Source organism: Gavialis gangeticus, unplaced genomic scaffold, assembly GCF_001723915.1.
Source record: "Gavialis gangeticus isolate Ggan-Ray unplaced genomic scaffold, GavGan_comp1, whole genome shotgun sequence".
In the NCBI taxonomy this organism is placed as follows: domain Eukaryota; kingdom Metazoa; phylum Chordata; order Crocodylia; family Gavialidae; genus Gavialis; species Gavialis gangeticus.
Genome location: NW_017729016.1, coordinates 7,007,599 through 7,027,456, shown reverse-complemented (window position 1 = coordinate 7,027,456; position 19,858 = coordinate 7,007,599). Strand labels below are relative to the sequence as shown.

Below are 19,858 nucleotides of genomic sequence, written 5' to 3'. Positions count from 1 at the left end.
CCGGCCGGCCCGGGCCTCCCATCGCACGAGCGGCCGCGGGAGGGTGCCGTGTCTCCTACGAGACCACCCCAGCAGTCGGGAAAAGCGGCCGTCCTCTGCGTGGCTTGCAACCGGGCCAGGTTCTCTGGGTAGACGTGATGTCGTTATTAGGCGGCCAGGCTTTTCCAGGAAATGGGACCTCTTTTATTAGGCGATAATAGGCAGAGAAAAAGTTCTTTGCCAGCTTTGGGGCACAAGCACCCTTCCTCAGGCATAGGGATCCTCCGCTGCTGCTGCTCTGAGCACTCCACCTGTAATCCGGGGCTTCATCTCTCCTGCGCTGGGGCGAGCCGGATGGATGTAATCTTTCTACAGCTGCCCATCCGTCGCCTGGTCATTTCTCTGCCTTTCCCCCCAGCTCCCTTTTCCCAGGAGCAGGCTATTGGGGCAAGACCCCAGGCTGGCCGTCTCCGAGGGATGCAGAAAGGGGCTGTCGGGTTCCCCCGCTGCCCGCCCGCACGGCCCTCTTGCTTCTCCTTCGCTGTTCTCTCTCCCGTTCCTCGTCTCCCTCAGCCGCTCCAGCTGAGATGCAGCTCTTTTGCCCACTGAGGATTTTGCAACTCAGACTGTTGTCTACCCTGCTCCCCGCCGCCCGCTGCTGTATGTTTTTCCAAGGCGAATCCCTTTGCCATTTCCTACCCATCTTACTCATCTCTGTAGTCTTCACTTGAGCAATAAATGTAAGACCCGCGCTATCTGCTGCTGCTTCTCCTGCTCCTCCAGCTCCATGACAATGCCTTTAGAGTCCAGATTTTACAACAACTTCCTCCACAGCTCAGCCTAGCTCTGTTCACAATTTTCCTCCATGATCCCACCACGATCCTGATACTCCCCATGCCAGTTCCCAGAATTCCACTGATAACATTTCCCAACGGTAGGCCAGGTACCGTGTCAGTGCTCAGTCTGTCTAGGCAGGGGAGGGAGGAATAGCTGGCTGTCCCCATGCTGAACAGCAGACAGAAAACAGCATTGAGAACTGGAGCAGGAGATGACACTGGAAGAGCACTGCAAACATTATTTCCTGTCCCCTTCTCCCCAATGCAGGTACAGTGTGATAAAAGAGTACCTGTCCGAGCTGGACAAAGAGACCAGAATCGCACTGGAGTCTTTATACGGGTTTTCAGAAGGCAAACCCAAGGTCCGCCGGGATGCAGAGGACAGGAACGTGACAGAGTATCAATACCTTGAGAAAGTCCCACTGCTCAGGTTCGAGGACCTCATTCGGAAAGAAGCCACCGACCTTCACAGCGGGCACAAGCGGAAAATTGAGTCCAACGTCTTCCACAAAGGGTCCACGAATACTGGGGATCCACAAAACATGATCGGCTTTCAGCTGGTGAGTGGGCACATTGCTGGGCGGGGTGGGTGTATGCTAGAGCCAAAGTTCGTGGGTGTTGTTTGACCAGCTGCTGAGCGCAGCGTCCGAGTGGGAGTGAAGCATGGTTTCAGAGAGGCATAAAGGGAACCTTCAGGGCATCTCCCAGTCCGTCGTCCAGTCCCTGACATGGGGTGCAATTTAAAATGAGCACACATCCTTCTGGCCTTTCCTTGAGCATTTCCATTCTGCCAGGTTCCACTCCCTACTGCAACCAGCGGGGAGAAAGCACCATCTGAAATCTAGCCTCGGTTGCTTCCTTGTTACTGCCACCCATTACCTTCTCCCCGGAGCACGAAACGGTCACCTCCTAGACCCCCTGCATCAGCTCCACCAGGCAACTGGTTGTGCTTCTGCAGGGCTAAACATACGGAGTTTCTGAAGTGCATCCTCCAAAGAAAAGTTACTTGTTACTTACCCTCAAGCGGGCTACTTTGCTTCCTCATACCTTTCTGGAATGGTTTCCTGTAGGACGCACAGAGCCCTCTTACCTGAAGGCTACCACCCTGTATCTTTTGGAAGAGCAACCTCTCTTCCTGGGCTTACACACTCCATACTGCTCCATTCATCTCTTTGCTGCCACTAAAAATGTCCTGTGTGAGGAGTATTATAGAGCAATAACCACATTGCAGATGCTTCAATACAATACACCAAATGTTCCCTGCCTGACACTCATTTTCCCTTTTCTAATTATTAGTGTGACCCAAACAACAGCAGCGACTGTGCAGTTTACACATTCAGTTCTGGTGTCAACGCTATTCAAGAATGGTACAAACTGCATTATATGAACATCATGGCACAAATTCCCCTGGAGAGGAAGGTGAATATGGGCTATTCGGCTGATGACCTTCTGCTAACATGTTTCTTTGATGGCCTGTCTTGTGATACAAGGTGAGTGCACAAAAATTACTTGCCAGTCTAGCTGCTCGCTTCTAACACTAAATCGTGTAGGAATTACATGTTTGTTATTTGCTATTTGCCAAGTTCAAAGCCCACAGGACATACCCACTCCAGTGTTTAATTTGCTGGAAGTGTAGGTTTCATATAGAAATGTCCTCACGACTCTAATTGCGCTAGAAATCTGCAGTAATGCTTTCCCTGCAGAATTACACCATGCCTGCAAGCTGGGAATGAAACTGCCTGCCCTGGCAACCAAACAGAGGCAAAGAAGAAGTGACCCCCTTTCCAAGCTAGAATTAAAAAAGGTATAATGGAAACAGTGCAGAGAGAGAAAGAGAAACTACAGACTTCAGTCTTCTTTCAGTCTGAATAACGAATGTTACTTTAATGATGTGATGTTAGTTTGACCTTGCTGTGCTATTTAACAGTGCTGAATTGGTTCAGGTAAGTGTGTTGTTAAGGTGAAGTGAGGGCTGAAGACAATGGCAAGACGCCCATTGACTTCAGGAAACCAGGATCTCACCTTACAGCTTGTAGCTGCAGGAGATATAAAAAGGATTTTCTAGTGATGTCAAGTGGATGTGTGTGGTCCCCTATACGGGCACTCTCATTTGGAAGTCAAAGTGGCCTTGAAGCACATCAGATGCTCATGGTGTCTGGGCTACAGGGAGGCAGCCACTTTGACTTCCAAATGAGAGCAGCCACATGGAGGGGTCCATGCACTTCAACTCTGAACTGTCCGTTAATTAGTCTTTATTGACTAGACTCCCCACCTAGAAGGGCCAGCATTTGTTAAGACAGTTAAGCCAGGTTTATGCTCCAGACTTGTGTCAAGGGAGCTGTGTCTGGGGTCACACCTCCTTGTACTCTCCCAACATGTAATTGTGCCAACAGACTCCCCTAGTGTAGACACAGGTACTCCAGCACACCCCCTTTTACAAGACGGCTTGGCTTGCCCTTTATATCAGAAGTTGGGTCATGCCAGTTCCAAAAGCCATTAAGCACTTGCTGTTAGGGCTGTGCAAACACTTAATTTTCCACTTCAGTAACCAGGCCATTAAAAAAAATGTTTCAGTTTAAATCAAAACTGAAGTGTAAATGCTGGGATTTCTCTTGGCATTAGAAGCACGATCACTTTGCTTTCTCTTCCCCAGAACCAAGCAAAAGAACCTGAGCGCCAGGCTTAGTCATCACTCAGTGTGCTGCTGCCACTGTCCTCCTTTTACCAGAGCCAGCCCAGGCTGGGATTCCAGTCCCTCCTCTGCCTTGAATGAGCATCACCCCTCTCCCAGGGAAATGCCCCAGCTGCCACAAAACACCATGTTCAGGGAAAGGGTTTGCTCTTAACACCTCCCATTGATGCTGTTTCACTTTGTATAAAAATACTTAAATATTTGATAGACTGGAACCTATACATCCCACCTGCCAGGTGAGAACATGAGCCACCAGGCTAGACAGTCACTCTCACCCTGTGCTGCTAGCTCAATGAGCATTATAGTATTTTCTACAAAGTGAAACGGTCTCCAGCAGAGGAACTGAGGGAGACTTACTCCCTCAGAAATACCCTGTAACCTGGTGTTGTGGGATTCCCCTGGCAGGGGCAAAGTAACAGAGTCAAACCCTGCAAGCAGAGGGTGGAATTGAACCCAGGTCTCCCATATCCCATGTGGAAGCCCCAACCACTGGATACAAGATGAGCAGCAGCCCTGGCTCAACTAACTCCTTTTTTTAACCTAGCCCAGGGGGAACAGAGGGGGTGGAAAACAACACAACTCAGCTGAAACAATTTATTGAGTCCAGGCCACATTTACACATAGGGTCAAGATGACCAAAACCAGATTTTCCAGGGGGGAAAACACCCCACGGTCTAGCCCTGCTTGCTCTCCATCATCACCAGAGTTTAGATGCTCAGGCTGGAGAAAAGGCGAGACATTTGCATTGCCACAGGCAGTTAGAACGCAGCATGAACAGCATCTCTGGTCTCTTTCAGAAACTTCACTCCGTTCTATCACCCGCTGCACGGCAACTGCTACACCTTCAACAGTGGAGAAAATGGGACGATCCTGAGCACCTCCACAGGAGGCAGCGAGTACGGTAAGGAACCATGGTAGTAGAAGGCAGGTTGTTCAGTGAAATGTTGATCATTCTGGTTGTGGGGGGAGGGCAGCCGACGCGGGCGTTAGATGTGTAACCTGACTGGCCGGGTTCAAACAAGTTCTTCTCTGGACTACTGCTAAAGAATAAAGAGGTGGCATCATTGCATCACCAGCATGTTCCATCTGAAATCATTCCTCCCTGTTATATAACTTTTAATGGGTATTCAGTAACCACCTCGACTGGTACTGTTGTTACTCGTGCTGGATGCTGTCAAAAGCCAGTAATAGCTGCAGCTGTGCTTGGCCTGGCATTAATACACCCAACTGGTATCTTAACAATTGTACTTAATGACTGTGCTGCTCTCCCTGCCTCGTCCATGGAGAAAGAGCTCTAGCTTATAGGATCATAGAGATCACGATATCCTAGTCTAAGCATGCCATTGCTCTGTTCTGCAGGATTACAGGTTGTCCTTTATATAGAGGAAGCAGACTACAATCCTTTCTTGGTGACATCAACTGGGGCCAAGATCATCATCCACGACCAAAACGAATATCCCTTCATTGAAGATATCGGCACAGAGATCGAGACAGCGACTGCCACCTCCATAGGGATGCATTTTGTGAGTGACTACGATCTTGCTCCCCGGGCATGCAGCTTTCAGATACCAATGCCATGTGTGAGAGACAGGCCAAAATGAATGTGGCATAGCCACGAGTGTCAGCACAGAGGTAGAGAGGTGCATTTACACCCTGGGTCTGGAGATCTGACACTCCGAGGCCAGAGGGGAATAACCAGCATTTATATGCACTGGCAGTTTTCTGAACCCTGCCTTATTGCTCACACAGAGGATGGTTGGAGAGCCAACCCTCAAGGAGTCCCACACCAACCAGGGTTCTGTGTGCACCCCCCCATTGATTGCTTAAGGACTTGGTTTTCTATCGCAAAAAATCTAGCCCCCATCAGACAGTAGCACACACCCTTTGCTGTAGCACAGTATAGACACAGCTGTGGCTGAGGCAGGTTTGAGCTAGCCAGAGCAGATGTGTCAGACTGTATTATAGCCAGGTCCAAACAGCACAAGCCATGCATGGCTGCTTTGGTGGGGTAGACGGGTCCTGTGCTTGCTCATTGTCTCACTCTCCTGGCCGTGAAGACCCTTCTGGGTGCTGCCTTTGCACCGACATGAGTATTTAGCCAGCGTGGGGGGCATCAGTGCAGTGCTAGAAGATGCCAGAAGTGCAAACCAAGCCTTGTGACCCAAGGGGTTTCTGCTGAGTTGCTGGGATGACAAAGTTGAGTAATACAAGCTTTCCCAGCACCTGGATGGGCAGAGAAGTCAGGATTGTTAGGCTGGCTGTATCAGAAACACCAGCTAAACTGCTGTTTGGCGTGGCTGGGTGTGCCACATCCCAAAGCTCCCTGCATTAGAAAGGACAGCAGGAGTCAGGCTGACTGTTTCAAATGTGCTATCAGCCAGCTGTTTGGAGAGCCCAGGCACCAGCTATCAACTTTAAAAAAGCAGGAGAAAGCCATGTTTATATTGCCTTCCAGAGGAGGAGGATTCAATGAGGCTAGTGGATTTTAGGGTGGAGCCAAGCTTGGGCCATCAGCAGCAGGGTGTTTAGATCTGTAGATGCTCAGGGCTTGTCTGCATTACAGGCTGGCTGGGGCCCCTGGGACAGATGTAGCTTTGCTAGCAGGAGGCTTTCTGCTCCCCCTCTTCTCATACCACTTCCCTGGGGGGAGCAGGAGTCCTCTTCTGCCAGCACAGCCAGGCACACCCCTGCCCAACACAGTCTACATTACAAGTTCTCTGGCTTATCTCTCTCCAAACCCAGCCTTGGGTCCACAGCCCTGTTTGCTGCCTACCAGATAAGACCTCCCATCTGTGCAAATCACTAGTAAAGCTCTACCAGGACAGCTAGGTATCGCTGAAAGGCATTGTTCACCTGGCATTCCCCAAAGCTAGTGCTGGGCATCTGTTGGCATCAGCAGCCCCTAGTCAGGACATGGCACTCAGCAAAAAAACAATGGTCATCCAGACAGGAAAAACTGAGGCCATGCAAGCCTGAGATTCTTCCCAGTAACTGATACAAAATAGATGCAAAAACATTCTGAATCTTTAGGTGATTAACCTCGTGGCACCCAAAAAAAAGATCATCTCACGCAGTAGAAAACATTGGGGGAATCACATTTGTCAGATAGGACTAAAGTGGTTTGGCACCCACAGGTGGCCTGATTGCAGACTGATGCATCAGGAGGGTCAGTGCCAAAAGTGACATATCTGTACAGGGGCTACCAAGAGAAAGAAACATCTACGCTGGTTATTTCTAAAGGCTATCAGGAGAGATTTGTGATTGCCAATTTACGACTGCTTCATGCATAGCCATGGGGTCTCCAGAGCCCCCTGATCACTCCTGCACCTGCAAAGTAGAGTGCAGCTAAGAGCTGTGCATTGCACCCATGCCAATGAGGGGACAGATGGGGTGGTACCGGACCAGGAATGATCTCTCACATGGAAGTGTGGGTTTCTAGACACACAGCAGATGCACGCGCATTTCTGTTGGCGCACAGAAATAAATCGCTGTCTTGGTGATGGGGGGGCTTGCACTCCCCATCACCAAGACGAGACCTGTTTAAAGTCAATGACCAGTACAGTCCAGGTGTTGCACACAAGCAGCTTTGTCAACGTTTCTGACCTAGACATGGGCTCAGTGCCATAACTGCATTAGGAACGTGGCCTGTAATCCAGAAGGGTACATCCTGTTGGTACAGGTGGGCAGAGTTCTCTATAAAAATGACACGTGTCTATTAAAAATCCACTGCCATATCGAGGACCTGCCTGAAGAGCCCAGCACTGACCATGAGAGGCCTGGATTTCAAAGTGTGCCTGAGGACATTACAGAAGCTATGCCCCTCTTTCATAACTTGGGGATCATGCCTGCCAGGTTTCTAAATAGGCAGCTTCTGTGCTAAGCACAGCTAGTTGTACAGATGTAGGAAGCAGAAGGAAGATGCAGCATCTCGCTGGTCCCATAATTTGGTTACGTGGGTTTTGCCCAATCACTGCTGTGGCAGTAAGTCCAGCCATAATCCTTTGCAGTGCCCAGGTACCAGGCTCGCTGGCATCTTCACCAGCAAAGTTAAACAAAGAAAAACCTCACCTCTGACACTACAATGTGTCACCATTCACCCTCACACATCCATAACACCCATCTCTACAGGTGTGGGGGGAACGGACAGCTGCAGCCTTACCCATTTTGGCAAGTTATTAAGAGGCCCCAGAATATTTCAGTGAAGCAACAAAAGGCATATCACAGTTCAGACCTGCCCCATCCTTGTTACAGTTTGAACGTCAATCCCTGGGTATCAGCAAAGTGGTACTCGGTGGTCTCTGTCCTTCAGCTCATTTGTACTCTCTCAGATCAACATCTGCTCTTCTCTGGGTTTCAGACGCAGTCTCGCAAGCTCAGTGAACCATACAGCGACTGCACAGAGACTGGCACAGATATAAATGTGGAAAACCTCTACAACAAGACCTACTCTCTCCAGGTAAGGCTGTTACATTTGTTTTGTCAAATATTTGGGCATGACATGTATAAACAGCTCTGCAGCACTCTACCGTGATACCCCAAGACCTGCAATGGCTTTAGCATAGGATAAAGTGTCTTGGATCATTGCTGTCAAGTATGAGAGTACTTTGTAAGTCAGGACTATTCCCAAGCAGGTGAAGGTTGAAGTTGCCTTGGGGATTTTTGTCAGATAAAGAAAGAATGAACTCATCAGGCACTTTTCTGGGACTGCTGGACTAGCGAATCCCAGCTGAGCAAATGTTGCAGCTTATTAGCCCTTGAAGCCAGAAACTGTGACCTGTAGGACTGCAGAAATAACTGATACCATCTAATCAGTGTCTGACTAGCAGGATGCTTGCTGATTTAATTTTCCATTAATTTTGCATAGCTTCTTTAATTGGTTCCTCCTCAAGGGTGCCAGTCATTCTCCACCGCAAGGGCTATAATTCCAATTGCGCTTGTATTACCTGCTGCTTGTAAATCCAGAGCCAAGGGGCTAATTTTCATTTTAATGACTATTAACAATGCAGCCTCCTGTGATGGGGGGGACAGACAGGGTCAGACAGACGGCCTCTGGGCTCCCAGTAGGATTAGTTCACTACAGCATGGACCCCTGTGCACAGTGGGAAGCTCAGTGCCTACCTACAGAAAATTTGATGTGCTGTAGTCAGCAATGCCCATGAAACAGAGCAGCAAGTCTGCTAGTCCCGGGAAATGCCATTTGCTAAACAGGCATCAGCAGAAATGAGCAGAATCTGCTGACATTTTCTGCTGACCTCCACACCCTTGCTGCCTGGCTCTCAGACTCCAACGCAGGGCAGCTCGAGGTTGGGTGGCTGAAGACGCGTGCAGAAGACTTTGAAGGCAGGGGAGGAAATAAGGGTAACACCAAGGCTCCCTGCAACAAGAGAAAGTGTCTTTATTTCTGGCCCAGCTTTTCTCTGCTGCTCAAGGAGCAAGTCCCCCCGTGTCATTGTTTTAGACTCAGCCAGCAGCGGGCCTGGTCAGCTGGTGCGATGGGGTTTCTGCCCTTGGTTATTCTCAACACGCTGAGGGGAGGGACAGAGAATCAGGGTCTGGATCCTGCAGCTGCCACAGCTCCAGCCTTGCGTGCATGGAGCAGGAAGGGGGTTGCACACAGGGTTCGGGGCCTTGTTGCCCAGTTGTCAACTCCTAGAAACTCAGCGGTAGGGTTTTTTTCCCCCCTTACAGATTTGCCTTCACTCCTGCTTCCAGAGGGCCATGGTGGATCACTGCGGCTGTGCCCAGTATGCCCAGCCCTTGCCTGCTGGGGCTGAGTACTGCAACTACAAGAAACATCCCAGCTGGAGTAAGTTCTTAAGAGCATGAGCAACCCACACAGGCTCCTTTCCAGCCCAGCTGCAGCCAGCAAATGCCCCTAACAGGCACATCCCCTCTCACCAGACCCCCAACACAAGCCCATGGAGCAGTAGGAAACAGCAAACTGCCTCACACTTACACAGGCTACACTGATTATCCTTTCATTGCTGAGCCTGGAAGCTCATGCCCAGCTTGTCTCTAAACCTCACTAAGTGCTTATTAATAATTGGTATTACAGTAGCATTCAGAGGCCCCACCTGAGTTTGAGGTTGGATGTGTAAGGAAAGTATTGGAGCAGAGACCCAAAGGGGTCCTGAGGGGACCTGCCTGAGGTCACACAGATGAGGTAGTAAGGCCAAGGTAGATCTTCAATCTAAGCCCCATCCTAGCAGTCACCCCATGACCAGTCTTCCTCATGTCCTCCTGAGACTCTGACCCTGGGCTCTCTTTCCAGTGTACTGCTACTATAAGTTGCATGAGAAGTTTGTGAAGGAGCAGTTGGACTGTCAGCAGAAGTGCAAAGAAGCCTGCAGGTATGTCCCACCACAAACCAGGCAGGAAATATAAAGCTTTCTGCGGGCAAGAATTCAAACATGTGGCTCACACAATGCTTCTTCCCTTCCTAGCTTTAAGGAGTGGGCGCTCACCACCAGCATAGCCCAGTGGCCATCCACCGCTTCGGAGGTAAGCCCCAGTTGTGCTCAGCTGTGACGCCATGAGGGTAATAGGGGCTGCTTCCAGCATGGCTGGCGCGCTCTCTTCCAGCCAAGGCTGCTAATGCTGCCATTCCACATCCTCCAGGGGTTCACAGCCCCCTCCAGGATGGTGGGAAGATCCTAGATTTTGCATGGTGGGGAGGCAGGTTACACAGAGAGAATGGCAAGTCAGAACGAAAGGGGAGGGAAGAAGCCTTGCAGGCCCCACAGTGCCAGGTAAACCCTGTGGTGCAGCCTCTGAAGTGAGGCACCTTTACACCTTTAGAGCAGCCCTGTAGTGCTTCTACCTGCAGCACACAAGGCCTCCAGGCCCAGCAGCAAGGACAATATTCCCACCCAGACAGCTGCACGCCTGAACTGCCACCTTGCCCTTGGGTCCTGGCCGCCCCTCGCACCAGGCATTCTGGTCCGGCCGGGAATCCCTATCTGAATGAAGCGGGCATGAGGTGGGCTCTCGCCCCTGGGGCCCCCACTCTGGTGCTCACGGCTGCTGCTTTGTGCTCTTATTTTCTCAGGACTGGATGCTCCGGGTCCTCTCTTGGGACAAAGGGCAGAAAATCAACAAGATGTTAAAGAAGTAAGTTTCTCCCTGGGTGTTCTTAGCCTGTGTCTCCAGCTCAGATACAATCTCTGCAGCCCTAATGACAGCAATTGGAAAAACAGTTCTCTTGGACTGGCCTGGCCCTACTTGTCCAACTGGTTATTTAAATAATTTTTCAGCGCGTCTCATGTTATAGTTTTACTAACGCCTGGATCTGCTCCCTCCTCTCCCTTTTCAGAACGGACCTCGCAAACCTGATGGTGTTTTACAAAGACCTGAACAAGAGATTCATTTCCGAGAATCCTGCCAACAACGTAAGTATGACTCAGTTCAGCACTGGTGAAAGCTGCTCCAAAGCCCCAAGATGTGCTGGGCACAGGTGGTGGCAGGACAAAGGTTCCCACGAGGTGCCTTCCAGTGTGCCCGCCATCCTGCCCTTTGGCAACCGTCCCCAGGCTTGTGAGGGTGTTCAGTCAGAGCCGCAGAGCAGTGGGGCTGGAAGGGACCTCCAGAAGTCACCTAGTCCAACCGCTGCCTGAGGCAGGACCATCTCGTACAGTCTCCAAACCCCATTCAGTCCTTGTCCTCCTTGACATGGGCACCTCTCTGCTATCAGCTGCCCCAAAACTAGGCTTAAGAGACGTTTCCATGTAAATACTGGCTTCTATTTCTGGAGCAAGAGTGGAGTAGGCAGGAAATAGAGACTGGCCCGTGCCATTGTGCCCTCCCCTAGTGATCAATCTTCCCCATCAGGCAGGCAGCCGTTGTTGTCCGGCCTGCTGTGCACCCCGTGACCACCCCTGCTGCTGTTCCCAGTGAGCTCCAAATAACCTTGTGCTCCCTGCTACTCCAGATTGTCATTCTGCTTTCCAACTTCGGGGGCCAGCTGGGCCTGTGGATGAGCTGCTCCGTGGTGTGTGTCATTGAGATTGTTGAGGTTTTCTTCATTGACTCTCTCTCCATCATCATGCGGCGCCGCTGGCAGAAGACAAAGAAATGGTGGAATTCCCGAAAGGCCAAGCAGAGCCAGTTGCCTGCCCAGGGGACCGGTCCGGGCAAGCAGGGCCATGACAACCCAGCGTGCATCGACGAGGACTTGCCAACCTTTAACACTGCCCTTCGCTTGCCGCTGCCCCAGGAAAATCACTTGCCCAGGACTCCCCCACCCAACTACAGCACTTTGCGACTAGACACCGCATTTACCGAACAGCTGCCTGACACACTAGAGACCGAGAGCCGCTGAGGCAATATTGATCTCCTCATGTCGGTGCCAAAGACAGTGGACATGTGACCCAGGAGCCAAGGGCATGCGTCTGGGGGTTTGCCCTTGGGGGTAGATGGTGTTTGGACTCTAAGTGGGAGATTTGGAGCTTTCTGTTAAAAGCATCCCTGAGCAAACACCAGGCATGAGGGCTTGGCCAGAGGGCACGGCAGGCCTGGCATCTCCAGCAGCAGAGAGCTCGTGTCTTCACGAAGACAATGACAAACATTGTGGACAAGCTGCACATCGTTCACCTGTCTGGTGCTAATGCTGTGACTGCTTGCGGCTCCTCATCGGCATCCCAGTGCACGGGCCAGGCCAGGCCTTAGGGGAGGCCAGAGTCCATTGCTGGGAGACAGGGAGGTTTGGGAGGAGAGTGGAATCCACCCAGATGCCACATGCTGCTAGTGGAAAGGAAAACGCGTTGTTAAGCTGTATCCCCTTTCACTCAAGGCCTTACTGCCAGCGTGGCTCCTGGTCCAGGGGGAGAACTTTAAAGCCAAAAGAACCACTTCTAGAGCAAGTTATCACCCCATTGGAGTAAGGGAGCTAAAGTCAGTCCCAAAACAGTCCTTTCCAGTGTCCGAAAGTGAAGGCAGAACAATGAGACTCGTCTCTACAAGGGGAGGCCTGTCTTCACACAGCCCGGCCAGCTGCTCCTGTACCCACAGGATCTCATTTGAGCTGTGCAGGTGCTGGGAACCCTTGGAACCCCCTTCTCACAGTCATTTCAGTCATGGCCCAAGACCCCTGGCCTGAGACCGCCATTCAAATATCACCCCAGTGCTAGGGCGGTCTGTGCCAACACCCAGAGCATGGAGCATCACCAGGGCTGGGAGGGAGAAGAAATCTCCTCCCCCAGGGCAGAGTGATAACAAATCCCCCATCCCCATCCCCAGCAGTTAGTACAGCTGCTGCTCTGACGTCCCTGCAGCCAGGTGTGACGGGAAGAGCAGACAGAAGATGCACTGATCCTAGTATCCTCTGTTGCCAAATTCCAGCTGTGGCCCCCCCACAACAGAAAGGATGTGGACACATTGGAGAGAGTCAGTGTAGAGCAATGAAAACAGTTGTGGGGCTGGGGGACAGGACTGGTGAGGAGAAGCTGAAGGAAATGGGCTGATTTAGTCTGCAGAAAAGAAGACTGAGGGGGATCGAATAGCAGCTGTCAACTCCTGCAGGGGGGCTGCAAAGAGGATGGAGCTGGACAGTTCGCAGTGGGGGCAGATGGCAGGACAAGGAGCAATGGGCTTACGCTGCAGAAAGGGAAGTTGAGGTTGGATGTTAGGAAAAGCTCTCTCACTAGGAGGGCAGTAAAGCACTGGCACAGGTTACCCAGAGAGGTGGTGGACTCTCCATCCCTGGAGGTTTTCAAGACCTGGCTTGACAAAGCCTTGGCTGGGATGATGTAGTCAGGGCTGGTCCTGCTTGGAGCAGGGGGTTGGAGTAGATGTGACCTCCTGAGCTGCCTTCCAACCCAAATTTCCTGTGATTGTATGAATGCTCCATGCACTAGTACCACCACAGCCCAGACCCTCTCGGCCTCCAGCCCATTGAGACAGTCCCTGGATTTCAAACCAACTGCTATAAGTGTCACTGCTTGTACCTTTTCTCCCAGGAGAGCTTAGACCTTTCAGTTATAAATTTCCCTGCTGCAAGCACATGAACAAGAACATCCAGATCCCAATTCTGTAGTGTGTGGAGGGAACAGCAAAATCCCCATGGCCCGCAGTGCAGCGGGCCTGAGCCTGGCGGCAAGGCTGGAGTTCCCTTTGTTCTCTCCTACGTGTGTTGGACCCAAAGCCACATGCACAGGAATGCTATGTAAGGACAGGTGTACTCGGTCCCACAGCTCAGTCCCCTCTTCCCAGCCAGCTCCTGCGATGGCCTTCCTGTAGCTGATTAGGGCAGGCCATGCAGATGGCAAGGATGGGCACTTCCTGTGCTTGTGGGACCGGCTGTTGGAGACGGTCTGCATTTATACAGTGATCATGTATGTTAAACAGGGAGAGCAAAGAGCAATGTGCCCGAGTGTGCAATAAAATGCATCTTATTTTAACTGAATATTTAACAGCACAAAGGCTGGAAATAAAGATATATTTTTTGAATATGCTGTTTTTAATCACTGGGTGTTGTGCCTTATTCTTTTGCCCACCGTCCCAAGGCAGAGGTGAGGCCCATCTGCCACAAGCACTGCTCAGGACCAAGTCATTAGGCTCTGGCCACGGTAACACTTGCATCTCGCTGCAGCTCTGAGTCCATATTTGCAGCCACAAGTGCGCGTGCACCTCACGTTTACTCCGCAGTCGAGACACTGTTGGGTTGTATCATCACAGCCAGGCTTGGGGACAACCATCCTGTGTCCTAGCCACGGTCCAGGGTTTTGCCACCCCACTCCCAGGTGTTTGGCACTGCCTCTTCCAGGATTTCTGCTGGAAGACCATGGGATGGCAGGGCTTGAGGACTGGCAATCGCTGCCATGATTCCTCTGGTCTCGCGTCGTTGTCCTTGTTGCTGTAGGACAGCACCTTTCTAGGAGAGTGCTCAGTGTTTTAAATGAGCTTTGTGATCCTCATGGTGAGGGATGCTGCCGGCACTATGTCCAGAGTCAGGCCCTGGCTTCAGAAGCAGGGCAAGAAGGGTGCTTGAGGAGGAAGAGAAGGCTGGCAACCAACATTTCTTTCTCCAAAGCAAATTTGCCTCAGTATAATGCTACCATACGGAGGCTCAGCCAGCTGACAGAACAGGGTGGTGCTGTACGACCTGGCAGCTGCGAGGGGTACGCTCGCCTCCACCCAGCCGGTGCTGGCAACATCTTCCTCTTGGGGCTGCCTTCATCGATAAGTGCTGTGGTATTTGAAGAAACGCCGGCTACACCAAATCTATCCCATGTGCATCCATGCACGATGCCAGTGCAGCCAAGGAAAGCTGCACTCCCTCCTGGTGCAGTCCCTGGCCCGCACTGCTTATAGCCAAGGCTTGCAGCAGCGTGGCTCCACCATTAGTGAAAATCCTGGCAGATCTGTAAGAGAGGACGTTCCTTCCCTCCCCAATTTGCTGCTTCCTTCTACAGGAGCGACTACTCAGCAACACCTGCCCAGTGCTGCCTCTCCGGGGTCAGACAGGTGTGACAACAGAGACCGGCTTTCTGTTTACAAACAGCAGTCACAGGGCGAGAACAATTAAGATCAATTTATTCTGATTTCAACACTCACCAGTTCTGGCCTTGCCTGAACTCCAGCTGCGTGGATAAGGCAGGACAGCTGGTGCAAAACCAGGAGTCGCTGCACAGAGATGGACTCTCCAAAAACGTTGCTCCCGGCCAACCTGCCCCAGCTCAGCACCCACACAGGGACGGCAACTGGGAACCTGCTGGAAAGGCTGGAAAAGGCCAAGTCTTGCTTATTTCTCCCCACAGGCAGAGGCTGAAGGGCTAAATTTACTCATGGTGCAAGACAACCTAGTACCACTGACTTCAGTAGAGTCGAGGCTGCTTGTATATTGATAATTTTTACTCTCGAGCTACCCGACTCGCTCTGCTTTTGCCTGCAAACATCCAGCACACGGGTGCAGTTAAGTAAGACTGCAGGGAGTTGCCCAGAAACAGAAGCATTTACACTGGACTTTCTGGTCCATCTTCCCAGGACATGCCGGTCTCCTCCCAAGTCCTACTGTCAGCAAAGGAGCCCGCAATATTTGTTGTTTGACTTGGGTCAAGACTCATAAAGAGGCAGGGCTGGAAGCAGGGTTTAGAGATCACATCTAGTCCAATCCCCTGCCTGAGACAGGATCAGCCTGTCCAAACCGTCCTGGACAAGACTTTATCTAATGTCTTCTTACAAACGAACATACTGTCTAGGCTGCGATAGATAAGGGATCACAGACCATCGTGATACGCATTCTGTGCACCAATAACACGGTCGGCATGGGAGGCCACAAGGTTACAGTGAACAAGTGTGTACCTCCAACACCTGATCATCATCCGTGTTCCCACGAGCAGCAAAACGGGGATCTGAAAGAGGACAAGTCCTTGCACGCCCTGTCTCTGGATCAACGCCAGCCTTGCACCCTTGGAGAATGGGCTGGTGCTGAAAGACGCCCCCAAAAAGCTCTTCTTGCCCGGATGCCTCTGACTTGCCAGTGGCAGAAGCTCCAAAAGAGGCATGCAGCCCTTCCCGGTTCAAACGGCAAGTTTCCCAATCAAGCTCTGGGCCACGTCAAAGCATCCCCAGCCCTGTGCCTCAGCCGGTCAGGTGTGTGCCGCAATGAAGTGTTCATTTCCCAGAAGCTGCACCTCATTACCACTGTAAACGCAGCGTGATTTATGGAGGGAGAGGCCAGGCTCCCTGGCCAGGGCCCTCCCAGGGTTTGTTCCTGAAACAATGCTTCTCCACCAGGTCCAAGACAAACCTCAAGATTTGTTCTTCCTCTGCAGGTGACAATAAATTAACGTGTCCAGAGCTTTCCCTCTGTCATCTGTAACAATGGCCATGTCGCCTTGGCTCATACCTTTCCACTCCCTTAAGGAAAGGCCTTTTCCAGCCCTGTCTACTCCACCACAAAGGTCAAGATCTCTGTGGGAAAGGAGGCCAGCCCCAGAGACACAATGGCACCGGGAAAGCAGTGACGTACACGTGCCCAAGGAGCTCTCATGCTGTCTGCATGCCTGCGGGGCACTGTTTCCATCAGGACCAAGGAAGTTCCTGGTGCATAACGAGGCCGCTGATCGATGTCATCACGCGTGTCTCATATTTTTGGTGGCAGTCAGGCATTTACGGGGTCAGCTGCCCCAGACGGGTTTCCCAGTCTTCTCACTGCGTACCAGGGCTCGATACTTTAAGGATGCTCCAAGTGCCTCCGACGAGACTGTGCTGCCACAGGATCGCTCCTATTAGTAAGCTGCAAGACTGGATGGAAATTATTCTTGGGCACAAAATCTGGCTCTGGAACAGTCCACAGCACATTGCATCCTTGGGAAAAATGCACTTCCTTCCCAGCGCAGCTCTCACACTTTTCCTGGAGGTGAACGATCTGCAATGGCCAGAGAGCCGCAGATAGCTGTGCGGCTAACAGTGGGGGGCGGGGTATCCATTCAAGCAAGTATTCGTTTTAAATATCCACATCAACAGTCCTAAATGCCAGAAGAGTTCAAGAAACAGAAGAGAGCAGCTACCCAGCATCCAGACCTCATGCACTGCAAGAGCCCAAGGGAATTAGTCCAGGTGCTCCGGGAGCGGTCTCCTCGGTTCCATCACGTAGGGCACTAACTTCACTTCCTCCTCGACCCCGAGTGACTTGCAGACCTCATTCCGGTTTTCTTAATCAGCTGCCTTGGCCTGGAGGGTGCATGGCCAGTTACTGAAGGACCCCGGAAATCTGGGAAGCCCCCAGGACAAAGCAAGAGAGGAAGGGTGCGACTCAGCTGCCACATCGACAAGTCACTGGGTGCACAGGTCGGACCAGCGCTGTCGGATCAGAGGTGCCACCGTGTGACGGGAGACACAAAACAGCCACGGCTGAGGAAGAAGGAAAGCACATGGGCAGCTACAGCCTGTTCTCAGGACTGCTCCCGGGTACAGGACAACTGCTGGAAGAAACATTAAAGGTGCAGAGAAAAATGGAAAGTGGGAAAAATGCAACAAGTGTTTACCAAAGCTGGTGCTGTGCCCAAATACCCTGACTCCTTTGGGCTAGAGAGAGGTAGCCAGCTGTGTTGGTCTTCTGGCTTTTCAGACTAATTGCAGTGGATCCAGTTCATCTGGACTTCAATAAACACATTTGATTTAGCGCTGCATGGGAAATTATAGATTAAATGTATAATTTAGATGCTACTGGGGATTGGTACAAGAGCAGTAAGATCAGTAAAGAACTGGCCAAGTGAGAGACATCATCAGGCTATGTGGAAAGGGGAATTATGTGGGCAGAGGGAAGTTGTTATCGGATTTCATCAAGGATTGGTCTTGGGACTGATATTTAATATTTCCATGGATTATCTTGGCACAAGAAGTAGGAGTGTGCCGTGGAAGTTCGATTGAGGAAGAACGGTCGATGCAGAGCTGGCTCGGAAGAACGGGACTTGACGGCAGTCACACATTTCATCCCATCCTGCTAGAAAAGACCGACACGGCTCGGCTAGGTTAGCCCAGCAAAATGAAGGCTGAGAGGGGATATGGATACTCCCTACACCCCCGATTTGTTGGGTAAACTCCAAAGGGCAAAAGGGGTAAAAGCTGATGTTGACACCAGAGCAAATGGGCAAAAACTGGCCATGAATATGCTTAGTCTGGAAAACACGATGGTTTCGGAGAAGCGAGGTTCTGCACTAGCCCCAGGCTGGGTTCAGGATGGGTGGCCAAGCTCAAGGAAGGGATTATAGGCAGGGCTGCCTGTGTCAGCAAACCTCCGGATCGGTGACCAAGTCTGTCCCTTCCAGCCCTGTGATGCGGCTGATTTGGTTTCAGAGACTTCCACACCCCGTGCAGCCGGACGACTGGGTTAGTTTTACGCCACCGGTGTTTCTTCCCAGCGTGCTGGCCAGCCTGCGGAGCAGTGCGCCGGACGCTGTATTTGATCCAGCCCAAAACAACACACATGGGCCCTGCTGCCAGGTTAGGCTTGTGACGGTTCCCACCCCCAGCGCCTGGAGCCCCTCAGCTGGCAGCAGCTTTGGGACCTGCATGCATCAGCATCGGCATCGGCACCACGACGCTAGGACAGGAGGCCGCAGAGAAGGGCCATCTCATGCCTTTCATTTCAGGGCTGGCCAGGTGCCAGCCCCCGAGGCCACATCTTATCAGCTGTCAGGAGGCAAGAACAGTGGGTCAGGTCAGACGAGACAGCACACGGACACGGAAAAGCGCCGCGCTGCAGGAAGCAAAGCAGGTGACTCAGCCAGGAAGAGCAGGTCCATCTGCCCGCAGCGTCACAGGATTACGAACGGGCCGAGATACCCTCTTAGCCAGAGGCACGACCCTGATGTCCTGACCACCAATACTCATTAAAAGTCCTGTGATCTACCAGATAAGACTCAGGCCTGCCACCCTGCTTGGTAATTACCCTTCACCTTTCAAAATCGTCCCAGGAGAGCTCCAAGTTAACCCCGACTTCCCTTCCCTTCTCAGACTGCTGCACAGTGCCGCTGCTCCGAGCTGCGAAGGAGCCATCGCACCTCCCATCTGGAGGAGATCACGAGTGGCCTTTGGACCGTGGAGATACTCCCGGTTTCTGTACCACTCCCGAGAGGGGCAAAGACCCTGGAAGGTCACCACAGAAGTCCCTGCCCAGGGGGCTTCAATCCAGACCCCGAGGGCGCAGCCAAACCCATGCAGTCGGGCCCGTTTGGGGGGCAAGGACCCACGCCGCGGTCCCAGACTGCCTGCTCGGAGCGTGCGCTCGACAGCCGCCTGAGAGAACGGGCGAGGGGCCGCTCGGAGATGCGGTGCCTGGCAGGTTCCAGACTTCATGTATTATTACTCTGCTGTTTTTAAAGGGAATTTGAGTTTTACTGGCAAAAAGAGGAGAGAGTCAGAAGTCACTTCCTCTGCGTCTTGCTTAGACCATGTGGCCGGGGAAAGAGCCAAGCCACCCCGCGAGCTGGTGCCCGGCGAGAAGTTTAGCCACGACCAGTGGACGCCGGGTCCGGAGCGCGCTGCCTTGCTGTCCCGCTCGTGGCCAGGACAAAGGCACGGTCCTGTGAGGTGCTCAGGGGCCAGGGTCCCACGGGAACCCAGGGGACTCGGTGCTTGGGCCCCAGGGAGGATCTGCTTGCCCAGTCCAGGTGACAAGTACATCTCCTGGCTCGGGCTGGGAGGGTTTCTGAGCCGTGAGTTTTAGCATTGGCACGATACAGTCAACAGGAAACCCATGTCCCAGGTCAGCTCAGGTGCCACTCACTGGCACCAGGTATCCAGGGTGCAGCCGTATTGGTCTAGAGGCAAAAAGGAATCAGGACTCGTGGTAGAGGTGATCTCTTTTACAAAATCAACTAGATTTTTGCAAAAAAAAAAAAAAAAAAAA

At 51.9% G+C, this 19,858-nt stretch overlaps 1 protein-coding gene across 1 annotated transcript in view; it reads left to right on the top strand.

Annotated features, from left to right (window-relative positions):
- SCNN1G (sodium channel epithelial 1 gamma subunit) overlaps positions 1-12,347 on the top strand; it is a gene marked incomplete at its 5' end in the record, with an annotated part of 17,590 nt that extends 5,243 nt beyond the window's left edge. The window contains 11 exons of the mRNA XM_019512591.1: positions 1,084-1,375; positions 2,112-2,305; positions 4,305-4,408; positions 4,867-5,030; positions 7,865-7,963; positions 9,196-9,313; positions 9,779-9,857; positions 9,951-10,008; positions 10,556-10,617; positions 10,820-10,895; positions 11,435-12,347. Of these exons, the coding sequence (XP_019368136.1) occupies positions 1,084-1,375; positions 2,112-2,305; positions 4,305-4,408; positions 4,867-5,030; positions 7,865-7,963; positions 9,196-9,313; positions 9,779-9,857; positions 9,951-10,008; positions 10,556-10,617; positions 10,820-10,895; positions 11,435-11,824 (1,636 nt within the window). The remainder of the gene's footprint in view (positions 1-1,083; positions 1,376-2,111; positions 2,306-4,304; positions 4,409-4,866; positions 5,031-7,864; positions 7,964-9,195; positions 9,314-9,778; positions 9,858-9,950; positions 10,009-10,555; positions 10,618-10,819; positions 10,896-11,434) is intronic.
- Between the last annotated feature and the right edge of the window lie 7,511 nt (positions 12,348-19,858).